This window comes from Arachis stenosperma, chromosome 4 (assembly GCF_014773155.1).
Source record: "Arachis stenosperma cultivar V10309 chromosome 4, arast.V10309.gnm1.PFL2, whole genome shotgun sequence".
Lineage (NCBI taxonomy): Eukaryota > Viridiplantae > Streptophyta > Magnoliopsida > Fabales > Fabaceae > Arachis > Arachis stenosperma.
Genome location: NC_080380.1, coordinates 36,314,225 through 36,333,628, shown reverse-complemented (window position 1 = coordinate 36,333,628; position 19,404 = coordinate 36,314,225). Strand labels below are relative to the sequence as shown.

Here is a 19,404-nt window from a genome sequence, read left to right as displayed (position 1 = left end):
GGGTTTTCTTGTTTCCCTCTCCCTAACCAGTGTCTGTGTGTGTTTTGAAGAGAAAGAGAGCTGAGCTCTCTTTAATTAATGAGGCTTGGCTGGGTCCTTAGGCCCAACTTGGGTCCAGTTGGCTCGGTTTGGCCCGTTCGGCCCAATCCTGAGCCAATTTCTTTAAAATTGGTGTCGAAATTCTTGTTATAAATTTCTCTACCATATTAAACCATAAAAACCTCATTTCTTATTTTCTAGAATATATTTTAATTTCTGGATTAATTAGCCATTAATTAACCGGGTTTTACAAGAAGTCATTGAAAAATAACTAAAGAAGTACATCCACTAAACCTAACAAATAAATACTCAATAACCAAAGTATTATAATTTATCTAGATTACTAGTATTATCTTTACATCTCATGGTTTGTGTGCATATTCCAAAACTCATTGGCCGACGCTATAATTTGTGACTTCTTCTGGTTGATCTTACTTCTGAGTAAATGCACAGCGGTCATCATGCGAATATCGTGATCCTCAAGCTGAAATTTATTTATTATAAATTAGTACAAAAAAATAGGGATTAAATATAAGAGATTTGTTTTATAAATGCTCACCTTATTGTTACCATTTGGTTTAAACTCAAAAGTCATATCCATCCACTTTATTACCCAAGTTGCAGAGTTTCAACTTGAACTACATTGAGGTATATCTTCTGGCCTTTTAATTTTGTAGTCATGAAATTGTTTATTATACTCTTGAATGCCATCATTCTTGTAAAGTTTGACATGATGATTTACTTCAGTATATTTGCCTGATTTCAATTAACTAGTTAAAGATTAAAAACAAAATATCAGCAAATAAGCTTAAATAAATTTTCTTTTGGTCTTACTAGTATATTGATAACACGTTCACGATAGTGAATTCTGTCATCATTAAAATGGGTGTCCAAGTGATAAATTGAGCGATCGTCAACTGAGATTACCATTAGATACCAGTGGTCACCCTCTTGAATAGGAACATATATCTAGACCATAAAATTTGTCCGTGAGTTATGTATGTTGATGAAGAAAAACTATATTCAATAAAGAATATAAAAAAAATCATACAAATTTATAAATATAGTGTTGCATCTTCTGCGTTAAATTTATCTTGCTGAAGACATCCACCTAATTCATTAATGCATTCATATAATTGTTAGTACATGATAAAGCATAGTTCTATATCAGCATTACATTTATAACTTATAATCAGTAAAATTATCTTGTTAAGTGTTATATAACATACCACAAATCTCGATGAAAGTTGACATGTTGTCTTAAAACTTACATCAGATTGTTCATCAGTGCATCTCAATGCCGCTAATTCAAGAATATGAACCATAATCCAAATATATTACTAGATTGTGCGAAAAATCAAATGTAAACTAATTAATAGATGATTTGGGTACCTTATCAGTAATGGGTCTACCAGGTATAAAATGATCAAAGTCTGATATAGTAGCTCTGATTGTATCTGTTACCACAAGTTCTTTACTATATCAATTAAAAATCTAAACACATTAGATGGGTCTTCATTGATCGACAACATAGATAATATCAAATTAACTTACGATGGATCTAGGGAGGTTGAAAATGCATATGCACAGGCCTTTATCTGATCTTCCAAAAGACGCATGGTTGGAGTTGGCATAAATTTACACTTTATTGACTACAAAGTTTAACACAAAAGTATTAGCAATACACATTGTAGACTAGATGGTTAATTAGCACTACTCATAAAAAACTAGATAATTAAAGATTGGTGCCTAAGAGGTAATTACGTTGGTAATAAAAATGAAATAAACAAGTCTTCTATAGTCTTTTGTGGGTTGGCTCAGTGCGTAAGACGCCTTGGATTTATTGAATGATTTGAGCTCAATCTTTGGCTTTCTAACTCTGCTTGGGAGAGTGAACGATAATTTTTTCTGTGTCTCCATAATAGTCTTACCCTAAGAAAAAAATAGGTCAGTAAACACTTAATATCATGTTAGAAATATGCTAATAAATATGATGTATGAATTTTACTGCACATGCATATACCTTTGATATATTTTTCTTTTTCACTGTAGCTCTTACAGTTGGGGATACTGGTTTGTCCATATTGATTTTGATGTTGAACGCATCATCGTGAGTGAAAGACCTCTTATCCAGTTCAATAAGATCATCTTCATCATCCGATGTAGCAGTATGAATATCAATATCTGAACTCTTAGCCTTCAATCTATTTGAAAATTGACGTGTCTCTTGTGAGGAAAGTTTGGTTAGAGTCTCGAAATCGTTGTTCAGATTCAGTTGTCTTATCATTGCTCAATGCGACTTATAGATTCAAGTATTTTATCAATTTTTTCATCCCGAGCTATGTTTGCAACTCTCATTGACTGCAAAAATTTTAGGTAAAATAACTCTATATAACTGTAAAAATACAAAAAGTGTGCTGGTTGTTCTGATGAGGTTGTCAATGAAAAAAGACAAAGATTTCTCTAATCACAACTAATAGCGAAAAAATGTTTATACTCTATAAGATGTATTACCTAATATAAATTGCATTACTATTTGCCAACTTAAATTACCTACATGCTAAGGAAGACCTTTTCCACCTTAATGGACAATTCTTCACTTTTATTTAGATCCTTGTTTTGAGTAACATCGTCATTGATAACTAGGTCATCTTGTAGAAAGAAAATATAAAAGATTAAATTACTTATAATAAATTCTACTAAAAACTTAAAACCCATTATGTCTTACCTTAGCATTGGGAACTATAGTTCCAATTTGATCAAATAGATCAATTGTGATAAAATCACAGTCTGTAGCTAGTGACATATTCTGTGTATTACATGCATCATTGAGCACTAAATCTTCGTTAGGAGGAATATCCATGATTGTTATCAATTGAAGAATATTGTATGAGTAATTGTGGTTGAATGGCAAATATTTAAAATAATTTGTCAAAGTATAACAAATTAGTCAGAGTGAGCACATATATATACACCTAATAAAGATAGTTAAATGTCAAATCTATATTTTTTTAATTTTTAAACTAGGTGAACAATTCTAACCGTTTTTATGTTATCTTATCTTTTGGTTAAAATCAAACACAAATTGAATTTTATCTTGATTTTTTATTTTAAAATTTAACAAAATGAGTTTTATTAATTCATATGATTATATCTTATCTATAATTTTTTTAATTCGATAAATACTCAAATAATAATAATAATAATAATAATAATAATAATAATAATAATATTGGATAGATGATTAATAGTTAAATAAAAACAGGACCAAACCAATCGATTTCATGGAAAAAATGAGGACTCTAGTTGAATAGCACTACACATGTTCAAGCACTTACCAATCGATTTCATTAACAAAACAATCGATTGAATCAGTAATTGAGGATACCTCAATCGATTTCACTAACAAAACAATCGAGTGAATAAGTAATTAGGGATACTTTAATCGATTTCACTAACAAAACAATCGATTGAATGCATACACAAGATTATTGTAAGGATTCTTCAATCGAATGGTTTCCTAATTCAATCGATTGAGCACATATCCATTGATTTTAAGAACAACTGAAACAATTTCAAGTCTTGGAACAGATTTTCCAACATTCTTCGATACATTTTCTTCTTGGTCCAGGCCTTGGGATGATGCCCCTTGGGTTTGTGATGCCTAGATTAGTATAGAAGATCAATTACTTCTCCTTGATGGTTGATAGCTTCCGTTTGCCTGTCTTGATGCTACCTCATCTCAGCAAATTGTTCCTCAATGTATAATCTTATGCTTCGCAATTCATCCATCAAATCTCGCATTGTTGGCGAATGAGGCAGTGGTGGTGGGGATTCCTGGGGTTGTGCTTGCACCTTAGGGTCTTATATTCTCCTTGGATCTGAGGTTTTTGGGCATCCAGATCTCTTCCCATCTATCTTAGAGTGATATCATCAATCTTGGCTACATTACTCAAGACAATACTTTTCTCTTCACTCACGTCAATTCCAAGCCATTTGAAAATCTTGGTCTATTGGCAAGCATATCCTAAACCAACACTTGATTTTTCTCTCTTCATTTGAAGCATATAATGAACCATAAAATAAGGAAAGTTTATCTCCTTTCTAGTCACCATAGCCCAAAGCACCAGAATATCTTTGTTAAACAATATTCCATGATTATGTTTTCTTGAAATCAACATGTATGAAAACAAATACATCAATATACGCTGCTCATTACCCAAACCACTGCAACTTATATTATCTCTAGCATCTATATATAGATTCTCATACTATAGACTCTGCAAAACAATCAATCTATTATATTCGCCCCATTTCTCATCCGCCGTAATACCTCTAGTAAATTTTTCCCTGTGATAAACTAAATTTTATTGTTCAACTAATTGTTCCAAAGTAACTCTATAATGCCGTAACCCTAAATCAAATTCAATCAGTGACATTACTTCCTCATTCTCTTCTTCAATTTCAGGAACAACATAATTTAAAGTACTATAAATAGCTCTAACTAAGTAGGGATAATAATCATCATTAGTTTGTACAAAATCAGTCAAGTGTTGTGTTTGCAAAGCATTTCAGACCAAATTATAGTGTCTATCATGAATGGACTCGGATGTTATGTACCTAGGAGGAACAATTGTCCTTGACTCGAATTTCTCCACATAGTTGTTCAATGCCTTCGGAGACGGCTGCCACCTTGCCATGCAATGGAACAAAGCACTTAGTATGGTGGATGCAGAACTTTCACCCTCAACCCTAGCTCTTTTGGCTTTTTAGTTTTGGCCATTTTGGGGATACTGGTTCGGTGGGTTTTGTAGGGATTTGGATGAGGATCAATAGTATGTATGTAGTTTGAAGTGGATGTTAATGAGATTAGAGAAGAAGAAGAGAGAAGAGAGCTTTGCATAAATGGTGTTGTTATGTTTAAAAAGGGGAGGGAGGCTGAATACGCATGGTTATCAGGCTTAATATATTGCGCATTTTAAATTTCAATCGATTGGATTATCATACCAATCGATTGGATTCAGATAAAATCTTATTTACGTCACATTTCAATCGATTGAATTCTCATACCAATCGATTGAATTAATTAAACCCGGATTGCTTTTATGGGTTCAATCGATTCGGTAATGTGACCAATCGATTGATTTTTGCGAAAACCATACCGCCTTACAACTTTCAATCAATTGTTTTGTGATAACCTGAAGTCTAATCGATTGAGTTATGGGAAACCTGAAATCCAATCGATTGTTTTGTTAATCCAATCGATTGATTTTCTAAGAAACACGATTTCACAACCCTCGACGGATGTAACGAATCAAAAATAAACTATTAATCGATTGGAATTGCCAAATAGTTATTACGATCAATAGAAGATCTAATTCGTTATTGTTTTCATTTTTTATTATCAATAAACATAATAAATGAATAAAATATTAATTTATAAAATAAAAAATAGTTTTTATAATTAAATAAAATATATTGGGTTAATTTGTAATTAAAATTAGAAAAGGACTATTTAGCAGTTATTAAAAAAACTTAAAAAATATGTTTTGTTATGGGACCATTTAATGGTCTAAACGTTTGAGACCATCGAATCCAGTGCCAAAAAACAGTAATGGGCAACTTGTATCGGGCGTCGCAGACTTAGCTAGGAAGCTAAGTTTTGCACAAAAAGGAGATTGTAGCTCAATTTTATTAGTCAAAAATGTTTTTTTTAATTAAGTTCTCAACTCGTGGGGATAGGGTTGTTGTGCACCACGGCCTGTGGTGAAGGAAGAAAAATAGCCGATCAAGGGTGTTTGAAGGGTGCAAAAACATTTATGTAAGGTATGATTCCTTGAATGATTTATCTCCCTGAATGGGTGTTTGGAAGAAGGCTGGCGGCAGTAGAGGAATATTATTGTTTTCGTTTTGTGAGTAGAGTAGGCGGCTGTTGGCAACAAGAGTCAGGGGGAATGTATGAATGACCTGATAATTGTGTTCTGTGACTCTAATTTTCTTGTTTTGTGTGTTATGTGAAGTGAAATTATTGATAGGTCGGCAAAATCTTTGGTGGTTTCATCAGATGTGCAACGTTGATGCATTAGTTGATGACAAGAAGTGGCAACTTTGTGGCAATCGATACAAAAGACAATGACGGAGTGCAGTAGGGAGATTCGTAACCTTGAATTCACATGTAGCAAAGCGCGAATTGTTAATTCTGATGGAGATGACGGGCCTGAGAATGAGATATTTTAAATGTCGAAATTGTTCATGATGATTTATTAAGTTATGAATTTAATTATAGTTTTAATGCTGTGGGGTAGCCTAATTGAAGCAATATTTGCGTAGGGCAATTTCTTTGACACGGGTATTGAAGGAGATGAGATGAATGTGCAGGGTGCGGAGCAACACATCCGATTTAGGGAAGGACTGGGTGCCTCTTTGGCATGGCAACAGATATCCAGAGAGCGAATTAGGGACTATGAATATTCGCAGAATTTTAAAAAATTAAAAAAATTAGAAAAATTTAAAAAAATGAAAAAAATATCAAATATCATGTTCATAGTTTCCAAAGACATTAACAATAATAAAGATATTATCAACATGTTCATAGTCTCCAAAAATATTAACAACAATAAACATTTAATATCAAACATATCCATAAAACAACCAAAGTACCAAACATTTAAAAATTACGAAGTATAATTCATCATATTGTAGAATCCTCAAGTATTTTTTCTGATTTGTTGTTCCTTCATTAGTAGTCATATCAGTTGGGGGTTTTTGAGGTTGAGATTGAGGAGTCTCTTGAGTAGTTTGAATATTAGTAGCTATAGGTTCATCCGATGGAGTACTTTTCTCAAGAGGAAGACCTTCTATAAAATCACAGAACAATAAAAGTATAATCACATACACACAACAATCCACAATAAATCACAAAAATAAAATTATAGAGAACAATTCACAGAAAATCATAAAAATTAAATCACAGACATCACAAAACCACACATAAATTATGAAAATCACAGATAAATATAAATTAACAAATATAAATTATAATTATAATTATAATTAACCTAACTCATAGAAATTATAACACTGCTACTGTAATTAACAAAGAATCGTAATAAAAAATTATAACATAAACACATAAATAACAGAATCCACAAAAATTGAATCACATAAACCCTAAAAATCAGAATCAGCATCAGAAATATAAATTATAATTAACCTAACTTTAGACATTATTATAACAAATTAATTAAAGAAAATAATGAAAATCTTAGAGTTCACACTTCAAGAGTTGACTTACCCGATGGAGAAGAGGGGCAGACCAGCAAAGACCAGCAATTTACCCGTGAAGACTGGCAAAGACGCAATGATCGGCGAAGATGTGATGACCAACGAAGATCTATTTTATGATTTCAAGTGAAATTCGGAGTAATTTGGCAGAATTTGGAGCAAAAAAGTAAAAGATTTGAAGTAACCTTCTTGAGCACTAAACGCCAAGCTAGCGCCAGCAACAAAGTAAAACAGAAATGTTGCTGCCCATTAGGGGTGCTAAATGCCCAACCAGCATTTAGCGCCAGGCATCCGAACCTCACTTGCACTCTTGGAGCATCTCTAGTTGGATTTCACTTTTATAAGTTATCGTATCTTTTATTTTTGTAATTTTTATTTACAAACAATATCGTTTAGTTTAGGATTTAATATTTTATTTTATTTTCAAATCAAATTAGGTTAGATAAAAAAGGAAAAAGAATCACCCTTTAGGGATGATCATTTTCTCTCTTCCGCACTTTTCAGAACCCTTGTTTTCTCTATAAATCATGAGCCACTAAACCTTCTTGGTTAAGGTTAAGAGCTCTGTTTATTTCTATGGATTAAGACTGTTACTTTTCTGTTTTAATTAATGTACTGATTTAGTTTCAAGGATTACTTTCGTTTTTAATTTCATGAATGTGGAACAAGAGTATGGCCCTTATTCTAGATGCGTTCTTGTGACCCTTGGGAGAGGTCTCTCACCTGAGCACAACTTGAAAGTAAATTCCTCCCAAATTGCTAATTACTTGAACTAATCTGGATACGTGACATATAATCCGTTTAGCCTTGGATAATTAGGATTTTTGTGGCCATAAACTAGATCTGAACTTAACCCTCTAATCGGAATCAAGTGACCAAGAGATTGGCGATTAATGAAGATTAGAAGAGACTAAATCACTTAGAGATTAGAGTTTAGTCAATTATAGTTTGCCATGAAATGAATCTTGCATGATTAAAATAGTTGGTAAGAAAACTTGATCCGGAAAAGTAAACATCTCTGATACCTTGACTGTTTCTCTCATTGATTTCTACATCAAAGTCATTATTACTTGGACGATCCAGTGCACTTGCCGATTTAGTTGTGGATATTTTCAAAATTTGCACTGAGTTTTTGGTGTCGTTGTCGGGGACTAACGATGATTGATAACTACTAGTTGTCTGATTGCTTAAATTAGGTATTTTTCTTAGTTTTGTTTGTTTATTTTTATTTTATTTTCCTTACAATTTTCGAATTAGGTTTTATTTGTTTTTCCTTAGTTTCTGATTTTAAGCTTGGTGTCCCTTTAGTAATTTTTTCACTATTTTCGAAAACTTTAGTATTCTTCATTGTTTAATTTTTGAAAATTCTGGTTTACCTTTTGTTAGTAGTTTTTGAAATTCTTAGTTTAATTGCTTGCTTTATTTTGTTTTATTTCATTTTACATAGGATATCTCGCTAAAAATTCTCTATACTCTGATATAGAGATTCTCACTCTTCTTTGCTTTTTGTTTGTTTATGAGCAGAAACAGAGAAAATGAACCCCTTCTTGATTTTGATATTGAACCTGAGAGGACCTTGAGCCGGCATTTGTAACAAACTAGAGCTTATAGAGACGATGTGAATCTTAAGGATACTTTTGAAAAGGAAGCCATGGATCCTAACAATCCCAATAATGCTGTTAATGGTAATGGAGGGAATCTGAATGGTAATGAGCAAGCAAGGAGGACTCTGAATTCCTACACAGCCCCCATTCTTGACATTTATGGCCGCAGTATCTCAGTACCTCCTATAGGTGCTAACAATTTTGAGCTGAAGCCACAGTTGATCACTCTGGTGCAACAAAACTGTCAGTTTTATGGGCTCCCGCAAGGAGATCCAAATCTCTTCATCTCTAACTTCCTATAGATCTCTGACATTGTAAAGACTAATGGAGTGAATCATGATGTCTATAAGCTCATGCTCTTCCCATTTGTTGTGAGGGACAAAGTAAAGCAGTGGCTGGATACTCAGCCATATGAGAGCTTGGACTCTTGGGACAAGATGGTCAATAGATTTTTTACCAAGTTTTTCCCACCTCAGAAGCTGACTAAGCTGAAGGTGGATGTTCAGAATTTCAAACAGAGAGATGGTGAGTCCCTCTATAAAGTTTGGAAAAGATACAAGCAGATGAGCAGGAAATGTCCCCCAAATATGTTTTCAGACTGGACCAAGCTGCAGATCTTCTATGATGGCCTCTTTGAGATGGAAAAAATATCTCTAGATAATTCTGTAGGTGATTCCTTGCACATGAAGAAGATACATGAAGAGGCTAATGAGCCCATCGAGATGGTTGCTAACAACCAATATCTGTACTCTTCTGAGAGGAATCAAGTAAATCCTGTGAAGAAAGGAGTTATGGTGGTGGATACCCTAGATGCCATTTTATCTCAGAACAAGATCATGTCAGAGCAAATTAGTATGATTTGTCAGCACTTGCGTGGGATGCAAGTCTTAGCAGTTAATATTCAAGATGCACCTTATGACATGAGTGGAGGCCTCAACCTAGGGGATAATTATGATTTTGCCCAGCCCACTCCTGAGCAAGTTAATTATATAGGGCGGTTTCAATCAGAACAAGTTCAATAATTTCAAGAACCGCCAATTTCATGCCCCTCATCCACACAGGTGTCCACCCAGCCTCAGAATACTCCGGACTTGGCCTCTTTAGTTGCAGAACTTTCCAAGAGCACTCATAGCTTTATGCAGGAGCCTAGAGCTTCCATTCGGAACTTGGAAGTACAAGTGGGTCAATTGAGCAAGAAGATACTTAAGAGACCTCTTAACACTCTTCCTAGTGACCCAATGACTAACCCAAGAGAAGAGTGTAAGGCCCTAACAATGGATAAAAAATCCTTACTGAAAAGGGAGGTGGAAGTTGTTAAGGGGTCAGATGAGAAAGAAGCTCTAGAAAAGGTTGAGGTTACACTATCACACGCCCCTTCTGAGGCACCTATTCAAGAGCCTGAAGCACCACAACCTCAGAAGCTCTAAGAGGATTCCAAGGACAAGTAGTTCTCCCAGTTTTTAAAAATCTTTAAAATGTTACAAATTAATATTCCTTTTTATGAGGTTTTGAAGAAAATGCCTCCCTATGTAGTATTCATGAAAGGCTTATCTCTGAAAAAAAGGCCTTAAAGGGAGATAAAACAGTGGTCCTGACCAACGAATGCAATGCACTCATTCAGAGTAAGCTTCCAAAGAAGATGCCAGATCTAAAGAGCTTTCAGATTTCTTGTACTATTGGGAATGTCACTTTTGACAAAGCCCCTTGTGATCTTGGCTCAAGTATCAATCTAATGTCTTTAACTATAATGAAGAAGCTGCAAATTCAAGATGTACTGCCTACAAGATTAGCATTGGAGATTGCTGACAAATCTCTGAGGCAGGCACATGGGCTAGTGAAAAATGTCTTGGTCAAGGTTGGAGAGCTCTTCCTTCTGTAGATTTTGTGATACTAGACATGGAAGAGGATGTACATTACTCCATCATCCTAGGAAGACCATTATTGGCCACTGGAAAAGCTCTGATTGATGTTGAGAGAGGTAAATTGGTTCTAAGGCTGCGAGAGGACTACTTGGTATTCAAAGTTTTTAAACCTTCACCATTCTCTAGAGAAGGAGGTACTTGTATGCAGAGTTCATTGCTTAAGCCTTCCCCTTTGGTGGGGACCAATACAATTTTCTCTGACATCAAAGCTAAGTTTGGTGTTGGACATTTATCACCCATCAAGGAGAGAGGAGGTTCCAAGAAGAAGGTACCTAAGGGCTGGAGGAACAAGAAGATTTCCACTGAAAATTTCTCTTCTAGAATAAAAGCAGTGTTCACTAGAAGTCCAGTCCTACCTCATACAGTAAGCAGGATCCTATCTTTGAAGCATATTGAGTTGATACATGAGAGCACAGGAAAGAAGTTTAGAGTAAGGGGTGAAGACCTGAGCCCTTATGACCCTTCTCCTTCGAGGAGTTTACTGTGAAGGTAGTGACAGTGAGGAAGCGCTTGTTGGAAGGCAACCCAACCATGAGTATCCTTTAGGTTTTATTTCAGTTTGAGTTTCTTTTATTTTTTTTCATTGTTTTTCATAGTTTTTTCTTAGTTTAATTTAGTTTGTGATCATACACAGTATTTAAAATAGGAACAGGAGGATTCAGAATGAAGAACAGAATACCCTGGAGTAAGGAGCTTTCGGAGGATTTGGGTGTTTAGCGCCAGGAAGGGTGCCAGGAAACCTGGCGTTTAACGAATTACAGAGATTGGCGTTAAACGCTAGGTGGGTATTTAACACCCATGAAGGAGGCATTTCTCAACCCACCAAAAGCGCTAAACACCAGCTAGGCATTTAGCGCCACACATGGCTTGTCTTTATTTCTTAAAAAAAGAAGTGTTCCAAAATTGTATCCACATTGGAATTATCGTGTAGTCTGCCTCTTCTATCCGTATATCAGCATCCCATCTTTTTAGATGAATTATGAATTATTTGAATAACCATGGGAAACCCCTTTCCACCCTTATAACGTCTGCCTCCTTTGCAAAGAAAACTTGAAATATGATATCCCCATGAGGTTTGACTCGTAATCACTCTGGTTGGTTCTATATGGCACTGAACGTTGCTTCTAGGGTTGCAATAGTAAATTTTCTGTCTGCTATTATTCTCCCCACCAAACTTCTTGAGCAATTTTTCAAACCCGATCTGATATCCTTTTTCTAGAGTCATAATGTCATTGTCCTCCTCTGCTGATAGGTTTTGATTTGGGTTTTGATTCACCTATCCCCTTCTCCAATTCTCCCCTTCCTCCATTCTCCTTTAGTTTCTATCCCTCGTATGCTTACACTTTGTTATGATGCACTCATAATTTTACTGTGATGATCTCTCTATCACTCCTATGGTGACTCAATAACATTCACTCTCACACTTATTTTTTTTCAAATTGGTTATTCACTCTCTATACGAGGTGTACTCTCACTCAAATTTTGAAAAAATACTAAACCCTAGCAAAGTACACTAAACTGTATCCTAACAGGGTATAATAGAAATTAAACTTTAGTAGGGGTACACAAATTTTCATTCACACATATCTCGTTTGCATATGAGATATAGCTTAAAAGAATTAACTTATCTCATTCATAATGTAAATAAATAAAATATTTATATATTTTTTATTTACCATGTAAAGCAAATAAATAATATGATACAAATTAATAAATATTTTCTTGATACAAATCTAATTCAGTAATTGAATTGGATTGAATTCTACGATCCATAACCAATATCTGAATCAATTAAAATTAAGTTTAATCTTATTTGATTTGATTGTAATCGAATTTATTCATCGGGGACAGGATCAATATAATATTATAATCAAATCAGATTAATTTTGAACAGATAATCAGATTACTGGCTCCGCTGAACAATCCGCTGAAAGTTGGGAAAGGCGTACAGAGAATTTGTTTTTTGTACTTGGAGGGAGGACACGTGTGACGTTCCTTTTATAACGGAAAAGACTTTGAGGGTGTGGGATTTGATGTAGCCTTAGAAGGCTCACAAGGGATGAGCCTAGCCGATACTATTCACTAAGGAGAGATATGGAATCAAGAGTGGATTGATGCGTAGGTCAGTGGGCTGTGGGCTTTGGGAGAAAAATATTTTTGGGTCAAGTTCGAAAAAAAAATTTCATGAGTTAGTGTGGGAAAAGGGAAACAATCTACAGCACTAGTTTCGAAACCAAAGCCCCTCCCACTTTGTCCCTGATTCGAAGAGGGGTTGTTGCTGGCGGCAGTTGCGGAGGTTTGGGTGCCGTTTCACGGATGCAGCGGAGGTCCGAAGTTGTGTTGCAGTCGTTGTGTTCGGTGTGGAACGTGGTTGCGTGTGATCTGAAGACGTGGGGTAGGACCGGTTCCTTGCACGAAATCCCCATGCTGAAGGATACAGTGAGCCCTACGTGCCATCTGATGTGGAGATCTAGCCGCCGTTCGATGGAAAAGAAGGCTCTGAAAGGTCTAAGGAATCAAAAATCTACTGCTGAAACAACGCATCAGAGAATCCGCACTTTCTCCTTTTGCTTTTCCTATCATATCTTAGTTTATCTCTGAGGATTCTCATTTTCCGGCGAAAGTCGGTTCTCATGTTAGCTGGATGCTGATACAGTTCAAAGTCAGGTGTGTAATATTTTTGTTTCTTTAATCGAATTTGTTTGTAATTTTGTGTTTGTTGTGAGTAATTTTGCTGCTATGGGTTTTGTACTTTAATTGAAGCTTAACGATACAGTTGGTGCCATGTTTGCATGGAGAGAATGCCGAAATGGAAATTTGAATTTTGGATTTTGTGATTTAGATTTGGAATGTATTCGGCTAGGGACGGATTTTTGCGGCATGGATTATCAACCTGTAAAAAAAATTGAATGGAATCGGTTCATACATAAGTGGTATTTAAGCGTTGTGATGTTTGGATGTTTGATGGCTCTGGCTCACCGTTTAGGATCAAAAAATAGAAAAGGATTAAGGGTAATTTATTTTAGCCCTTATTACCGTACATAGTTGAAGGTCTCTGATTTTTGTCTACTGGACCAATAGTCCAATAGGGATTAGACATGTGTTATTGTTCCAGGCATGTGAGTGGGGATTGGGGATCATCTTTGGATCAAATGAAGCTTTCCTCCTTTCTAGAGTAAGCCGAACATCGTACTTGCTACACGATTATGACTACTCTGGTAGGGAACCTGCAAAAAGTGCCAACGCCAATGCAATTCTTTCAATTTATGTCTATCATACCTCTTCACGTATGGGATTTTGGAGGTGTCCGTTTTATTTCTATTGCCCCCACCTTATCTTTATTGTTCGTAGCCCCTAAGAGAATCTTTAGCTGTTATAGTTGGAAGCTGTTAAATATATCATTGTTATCATTCAGATGTGTTTGGCTGTTTATAGTTATATACTGTTATTATTATATGGATGAGATTCTGGAATTCTCTACAGCTAATGGATTTTTCTATCATACTGAGTCGTAAGTTGGCAATAAATATTATGGAATTTTCTTAAATGCTTTCAGAATATGAACTCATTTAAAAATCAAAACTTGTGTATCTGTTGAAATAGAATATCCTGTGTTGTAACTTTGAGACAAGGTATGACATTGGCAATGTTTTTCAAATTTACCAGTTGAGAAACTATGTAACCCTTGCGGATTGGTGTTACTAATCACTAGCTGTTGTAGTGATTAGGAGTGCAATTGCAAAGTTTATTTGTAACACAGCTGTTATGCTACGGTTAGATGTATTTCAGGTTGACGTGTTGTGTTTGTAATATGTCATGGAAAATATAATAGGATTAGAACTCAGCACGAGATTTCCTTGTCATGACCGAAATAATTTTCATTTATTTGTCAGAAATTGAATCTGAAGCTCCTTGTATCACATATGTTACTCATGATAGAGTAAGATCTTTGGGGACAGTTCTTGAAGGGAAGATCTATTCATCAGGGAAACGGATGTCCCGGTCTTATGATGTAGTTGATTGTGCATAAGACGTTGGGGTGTTGAAATTACAGTGGTTTGTGTTCATGGTTGTTTGGCTTTTTAAAACCTGTAGTATAATTTGACAAGAACTTTCATGGGCGGAGTGATTGACTGTAACTTGTTGAACACTTTCATGTTTTCAGGCTAGAACTGTGAACCAATAACTCCGATGGATTTTAATGGGTTGTTTGGAGCTGAAGTAGAAGACTCGGATGAGAACATCTCCGATGGATATTGTGGCCGTTATTGTGTGAGTGACGAAGAAGGTGACGAGGATGAAGGTGGAGAGCACTGCGGTGGTGAGGAAGGTGACCCTATAGGTCGCAGAGAAGATGAACACGATAATTTCTCAGGTGGTGCCAGTCATGCAGTGGATGATGTGAAAATTCGTCCAATTGTCACAGAGGATTTCCTGGGCAGAGAGTTTGATGGGGAGGAAGATGCCTATCTTGCGTATAAGGAGTTTGCTAGAATGAAGGGTTTTGGGGTCCGCAAAGGCGATGTGGGGAGTGTTAACGGGGTTTTGGTCAGGAGAGACTTTTCTGCCACCGACAAGGCACAAGACATACTAAGCACTATGACCGTCCTGAGCAAGTTAGGGAGGAGAGATTGGAGAGTTGAACCGACTGCAAGGCGAAGTTGAAGATTTACTATGATGTGCAACGCAGTGTGTGGAAGGTCAGGACCATCTTCGATGAGCACAACCACGAGCTTGCCCCGGCAATGTTTTCCTACCTCCTGCCTAGCCATCACAAGATGAGTAATGGTGACAAAGCGCAAGTTGATAGCATGAAGCAGTTTGGGATACCAACGTCGAAGATAATGGCTTACATGGCTGGTCAATCTGGAGGGTATAGAATGCTACGATTTACAAAGCGTGATTTGTATAATTACGTACACAGGCAAAGGCTGGCCCAAATCAGTGATGGTGATGCTGCAACAACGATTAGTTACTTGGAGGGCAAGGCGAATGCTGACATGACGACTGTCGCACGTTACACGCGAACTGCCGATAATCGGCTGGGGAGCCTTTTCTGGGTCGACGGTGAGATGATGTCAGACTATCAGTTATTTGGAGATGTTCTGGCTTTTGATTCGTTGTATCGGTCTAATAAGTACAAGAAACCGCTTTTAGTGTTCTCCGGGTTAAATCACCACAAACAGACAACCATTTTTGGATTTGCGCTGCTGGAGGATGAGGAAGTTCGTAGTTACAAATGGCTACTGTTAAATCTTGTAGACGTAATGGGAGAGAAGACGCCGTGCATTGTTGTGACAGATGCAGACAAAGCGATGCGCGCAGCCATTGCGGAGGTGTTCCCGGTAGCTAGGCACCGGCTGTGTGGGTGGCACTTGGAGAAAAATTGTGTCCAGAGGGTTAAGGATACCAATTTCAGGAAGGTCTTTAAGAAGGCTATCTATGAGAACTTCGAGGTGGAGAACTTCGAGGAATATTGGAAGACGGCGGTGGAGTCACTTGGCCTACAAAATAATAGTTGGGTTCAAAGCACATACGAGGTCAAAGAAAGTTGGGCAACAGCATATCTCCGGGACACGTTCTGTGCAGGATACAGGACAACCTCAAGGTGTGAGGGGATTAATGCATACATAAAGGGGTTCCTGAAATCCACTGATAACATTTTAAAGCTGGTGCACAACTTAGATTGCATTGTAAAGGATTATCAAAACAACAAAGTCACGGCGCAGTTCTATTCTACGTACTATAGCCCCGTGTTAACCACCGGTCTTGACTCTATTGAGCTTTTTGCATCAAAACTGTACACGCGAGCAGTTTTTAGAGAGGTGAAGAAACAAATCAAGGGTATTGCGACCTTGCTGTTTCGTGGGAGAGACAACATAAGTACAACGGTTGTCTACAAGTTTTCAAGGATGGGCGCCCCTAGTAGGATTCACAAGGTTTTGTTCGACCCCGATGACAAGAAAATTCAGTGCGATTGTGCGATGTGGAATAGCGAGGGTATTCCATGTAGTCACATATTCTGCATGATGAAATACGAGGGTTTGGAACAAATACTGGAGAGTCTTATAATGAGAAGATGGTGCAAGGATGCAAAGGATTGTAGACGGATGCCGGTGACTATGAGATCTTGACATGACGATCGCATGCTTAGGTATGCCACACTTTGTTCGGCCACAAGTTTCGTCGTAAGACTTGCTTCAGAGGAGGGCGAAGACTTTGAGTTCGCTAGGGAGAGCATCGCGAGTCTAATAGAAAGGCTACGTCACAAAGTTTATGAGAGGGCAGGCAGTCAGCCAAGTATGCCGGCGGGGTGCGCGATGAAGGACCCAGTTGTGGCAAGAACAAAAGGTGCCCCTAAGAAGACGAAGGAGTTCAACCCAAGCAGTCAACCTGACGTCCGATGGAAGAGACGTTGCTGCACCAAATGTGGCATTCACGAGCATACAAAGAGGACATGCAGCAGAAAGTGTGCACGAGGTGTGTTCGGGGTAGGTAGTGGGGTCTCGCCAACGTTTGGCAACGGTTCGCATCACGAACCTGCAGCCTCTTCAGCGTCGCAGCCGACAGAGCTCGGTGGTGCGTATGAGGTACTTTTATCCATCAACTTGCCCAGATAAATGGGTTGCTGCTCAGGTTGTATGTTTGTGTGCATTTGTGAGATTAGTTTCGTGGATCAGATCATGCCGTAGAAATTAGTCTTGTTTTACAGTGACATAATTTGGTAGATTCCTTACTTTTGATTATATTGGATGTTATTCTTTCAGTTAGAAGACTATTTGTTATGGCTTTTGTGAGTAGGAGTTGGTTGAACCTTGTATTTGCCCAACAGAATAATAATTGACTAGGTGTATCAGTCTTGGTGGATTGTGCTTGTTAAACAGTGTCCTGATTGGAATGGTGGTATATGTTGAGACAAGTAAAGAAATTAACGTACAAGAGTTATCCCGTTTTAAGTGAACATTTGAGGCTGTGTTGTTTCCTACTTGCTGAAGTTAGTTTCTGGTATCAATTTTTTGCCTAGCAGATTATATTTTGAACAAAATCTGAAACAGCCTACATGCTTGCAGGATCAAAGGTCGCCTCATGGCGAAGCTGGTCTGAATAACGTGTCTAGCACGGCAGTGAATACATCCTCCATGACAAATTGGAGAGGTAGTCCATGTTGGCGTGCTCCGTTCTATGGCGGGGGAAGTGGGGGGAACTTCTTCCTTGGGGGTCAACACATCTACCAATTCTATGCATCCCAACCTTGCTCTGGGCAACAAAGCGAACCGCCACCGCAGGATGTCATGCGCAGCATGTCGACTCCGACGAGGACAACGAATGAGGACTTGTTTGAACGGTGGCTGCTCCAGGTATGCGGTTTCTCCTGATATGTAATCCGATGTTTTCTATTTCGATGTATTAGAAATTCGGCTATGTTGACTAAACCATGTGCCTTTTGGTGTGGAACAGAATGTGATGGGTCGTTGCTCCTAGAGCAAGATGCAGGGTGTTTTTCCCACGCGTGGAGCTTGATGTTAAGTTGGGGATAACACGTACTGAATACTTTCTGTGTTGCCAAATTTTGTATTTTTGGGTAAACTCTGTGTTGCTAAGTGGTCGCTACAAATTTCAATAGTGTGGGATCTGTTTTTCTGATTTATTGTAAGTTGATTTCTATAGTGTGTTGGTGGTCAATCTCTGTTAGTGCTGCCAGCGAAAACGCAGCATTAGAGGTTTTGGTTGGCTTTTTTAAATTTTGTGTGCAGAATAAATTAGCTCATAATCAGTTTCCATACCTGTCTATTCACCAAGGATCTGTCTTCACATGAGGTAATTTCGCTAGTTGTAATTGTTCTGAAATGTCTTAAATGCTCGTCTCACTATGTCCTTATCTCTCATTTTCAGCATAATTAAAGATTTCCCCACTGTACTATGATGAGCCGAATCATGATTACTTAATTCCAAGCTCATGAACAGGTGCAGGAATTTGATAGGAACTCTTCTGCTCTGGCCACTTTTGAGTAATTTACTTCCTTGATGAAGATGGAGAATCTGCATTTTTAGTAGAAGAACTGCATGCTGGTATCTTTGTTTGAAATAATGTAGGCTTTGAACTGTTAGCTTTGTTTGAGTTAATGTAGGCTTTGAAAATAAACTTGTTGGTGTTGAAACTTGGAATACCTTAGGTATACGCATTAAAATCTTCTTTGTCTTGACATAATATGGGTGTAATGTTTGGGTTGCCAGGGCCTTTTTATAGGGGTTTCAAAATGAAAAAGGCAAGGTTCGAACCCGTGTCCCTAGGAAAAGGAATGGATATACAACCCCCGAGCTATAATCGTTGTTAGCCATATTATAGGACTGGTGCACGAAATTGCAGTCACACTTTTGCAATTCCGCACAACTAACCAGCAAGTAAACTGGGTCGTCCAAGTAATACCTTACGTGATTAAGGGTCGATCCCACGGAGATTGTCGGCTTGAAGCAAGCTATGGTTATCTTGTAACTCTTAGTCAGGATATCAATAATTATCAGGTTTAATTGTGAAAAGTAAAAGAACATGAAAT

At 37.2% G+C, this 19,404-nt stretch overlaps 1 protein-coding gene across 1 annotated transcript; it reads left to right on the top strand.

Annotated features, from left to right (window-relative positions):
• The first annotated feature begins 15,627 nt into the window (after positions 1–15,627).
• Positions 15,628–16,983, top strand: LOC130974881 (protein FAR1-RELATED SEQUENCE 5-like). The gene has a single exon (XM_057899721.1). It carries the CDS (start codon positions 15,628–15,630, stop codon positions 16,981–16,983), a length of 1,356 nt encoding a protein of 451 aa, XP_057755704.1.
• Positions 16,984–19,404: the final 2,421 nt, after the last annotated feature.

What these genes read in the sequence shown, in the direction of transcription:
- LOC130974881 (XM_057899721.1), top strand. Translation starts at nt 15,628, where the DNA reads ATGAGTAATGGTGACAAAGCGCAAGTTGATAGCATGAAGCAGTTTGGG.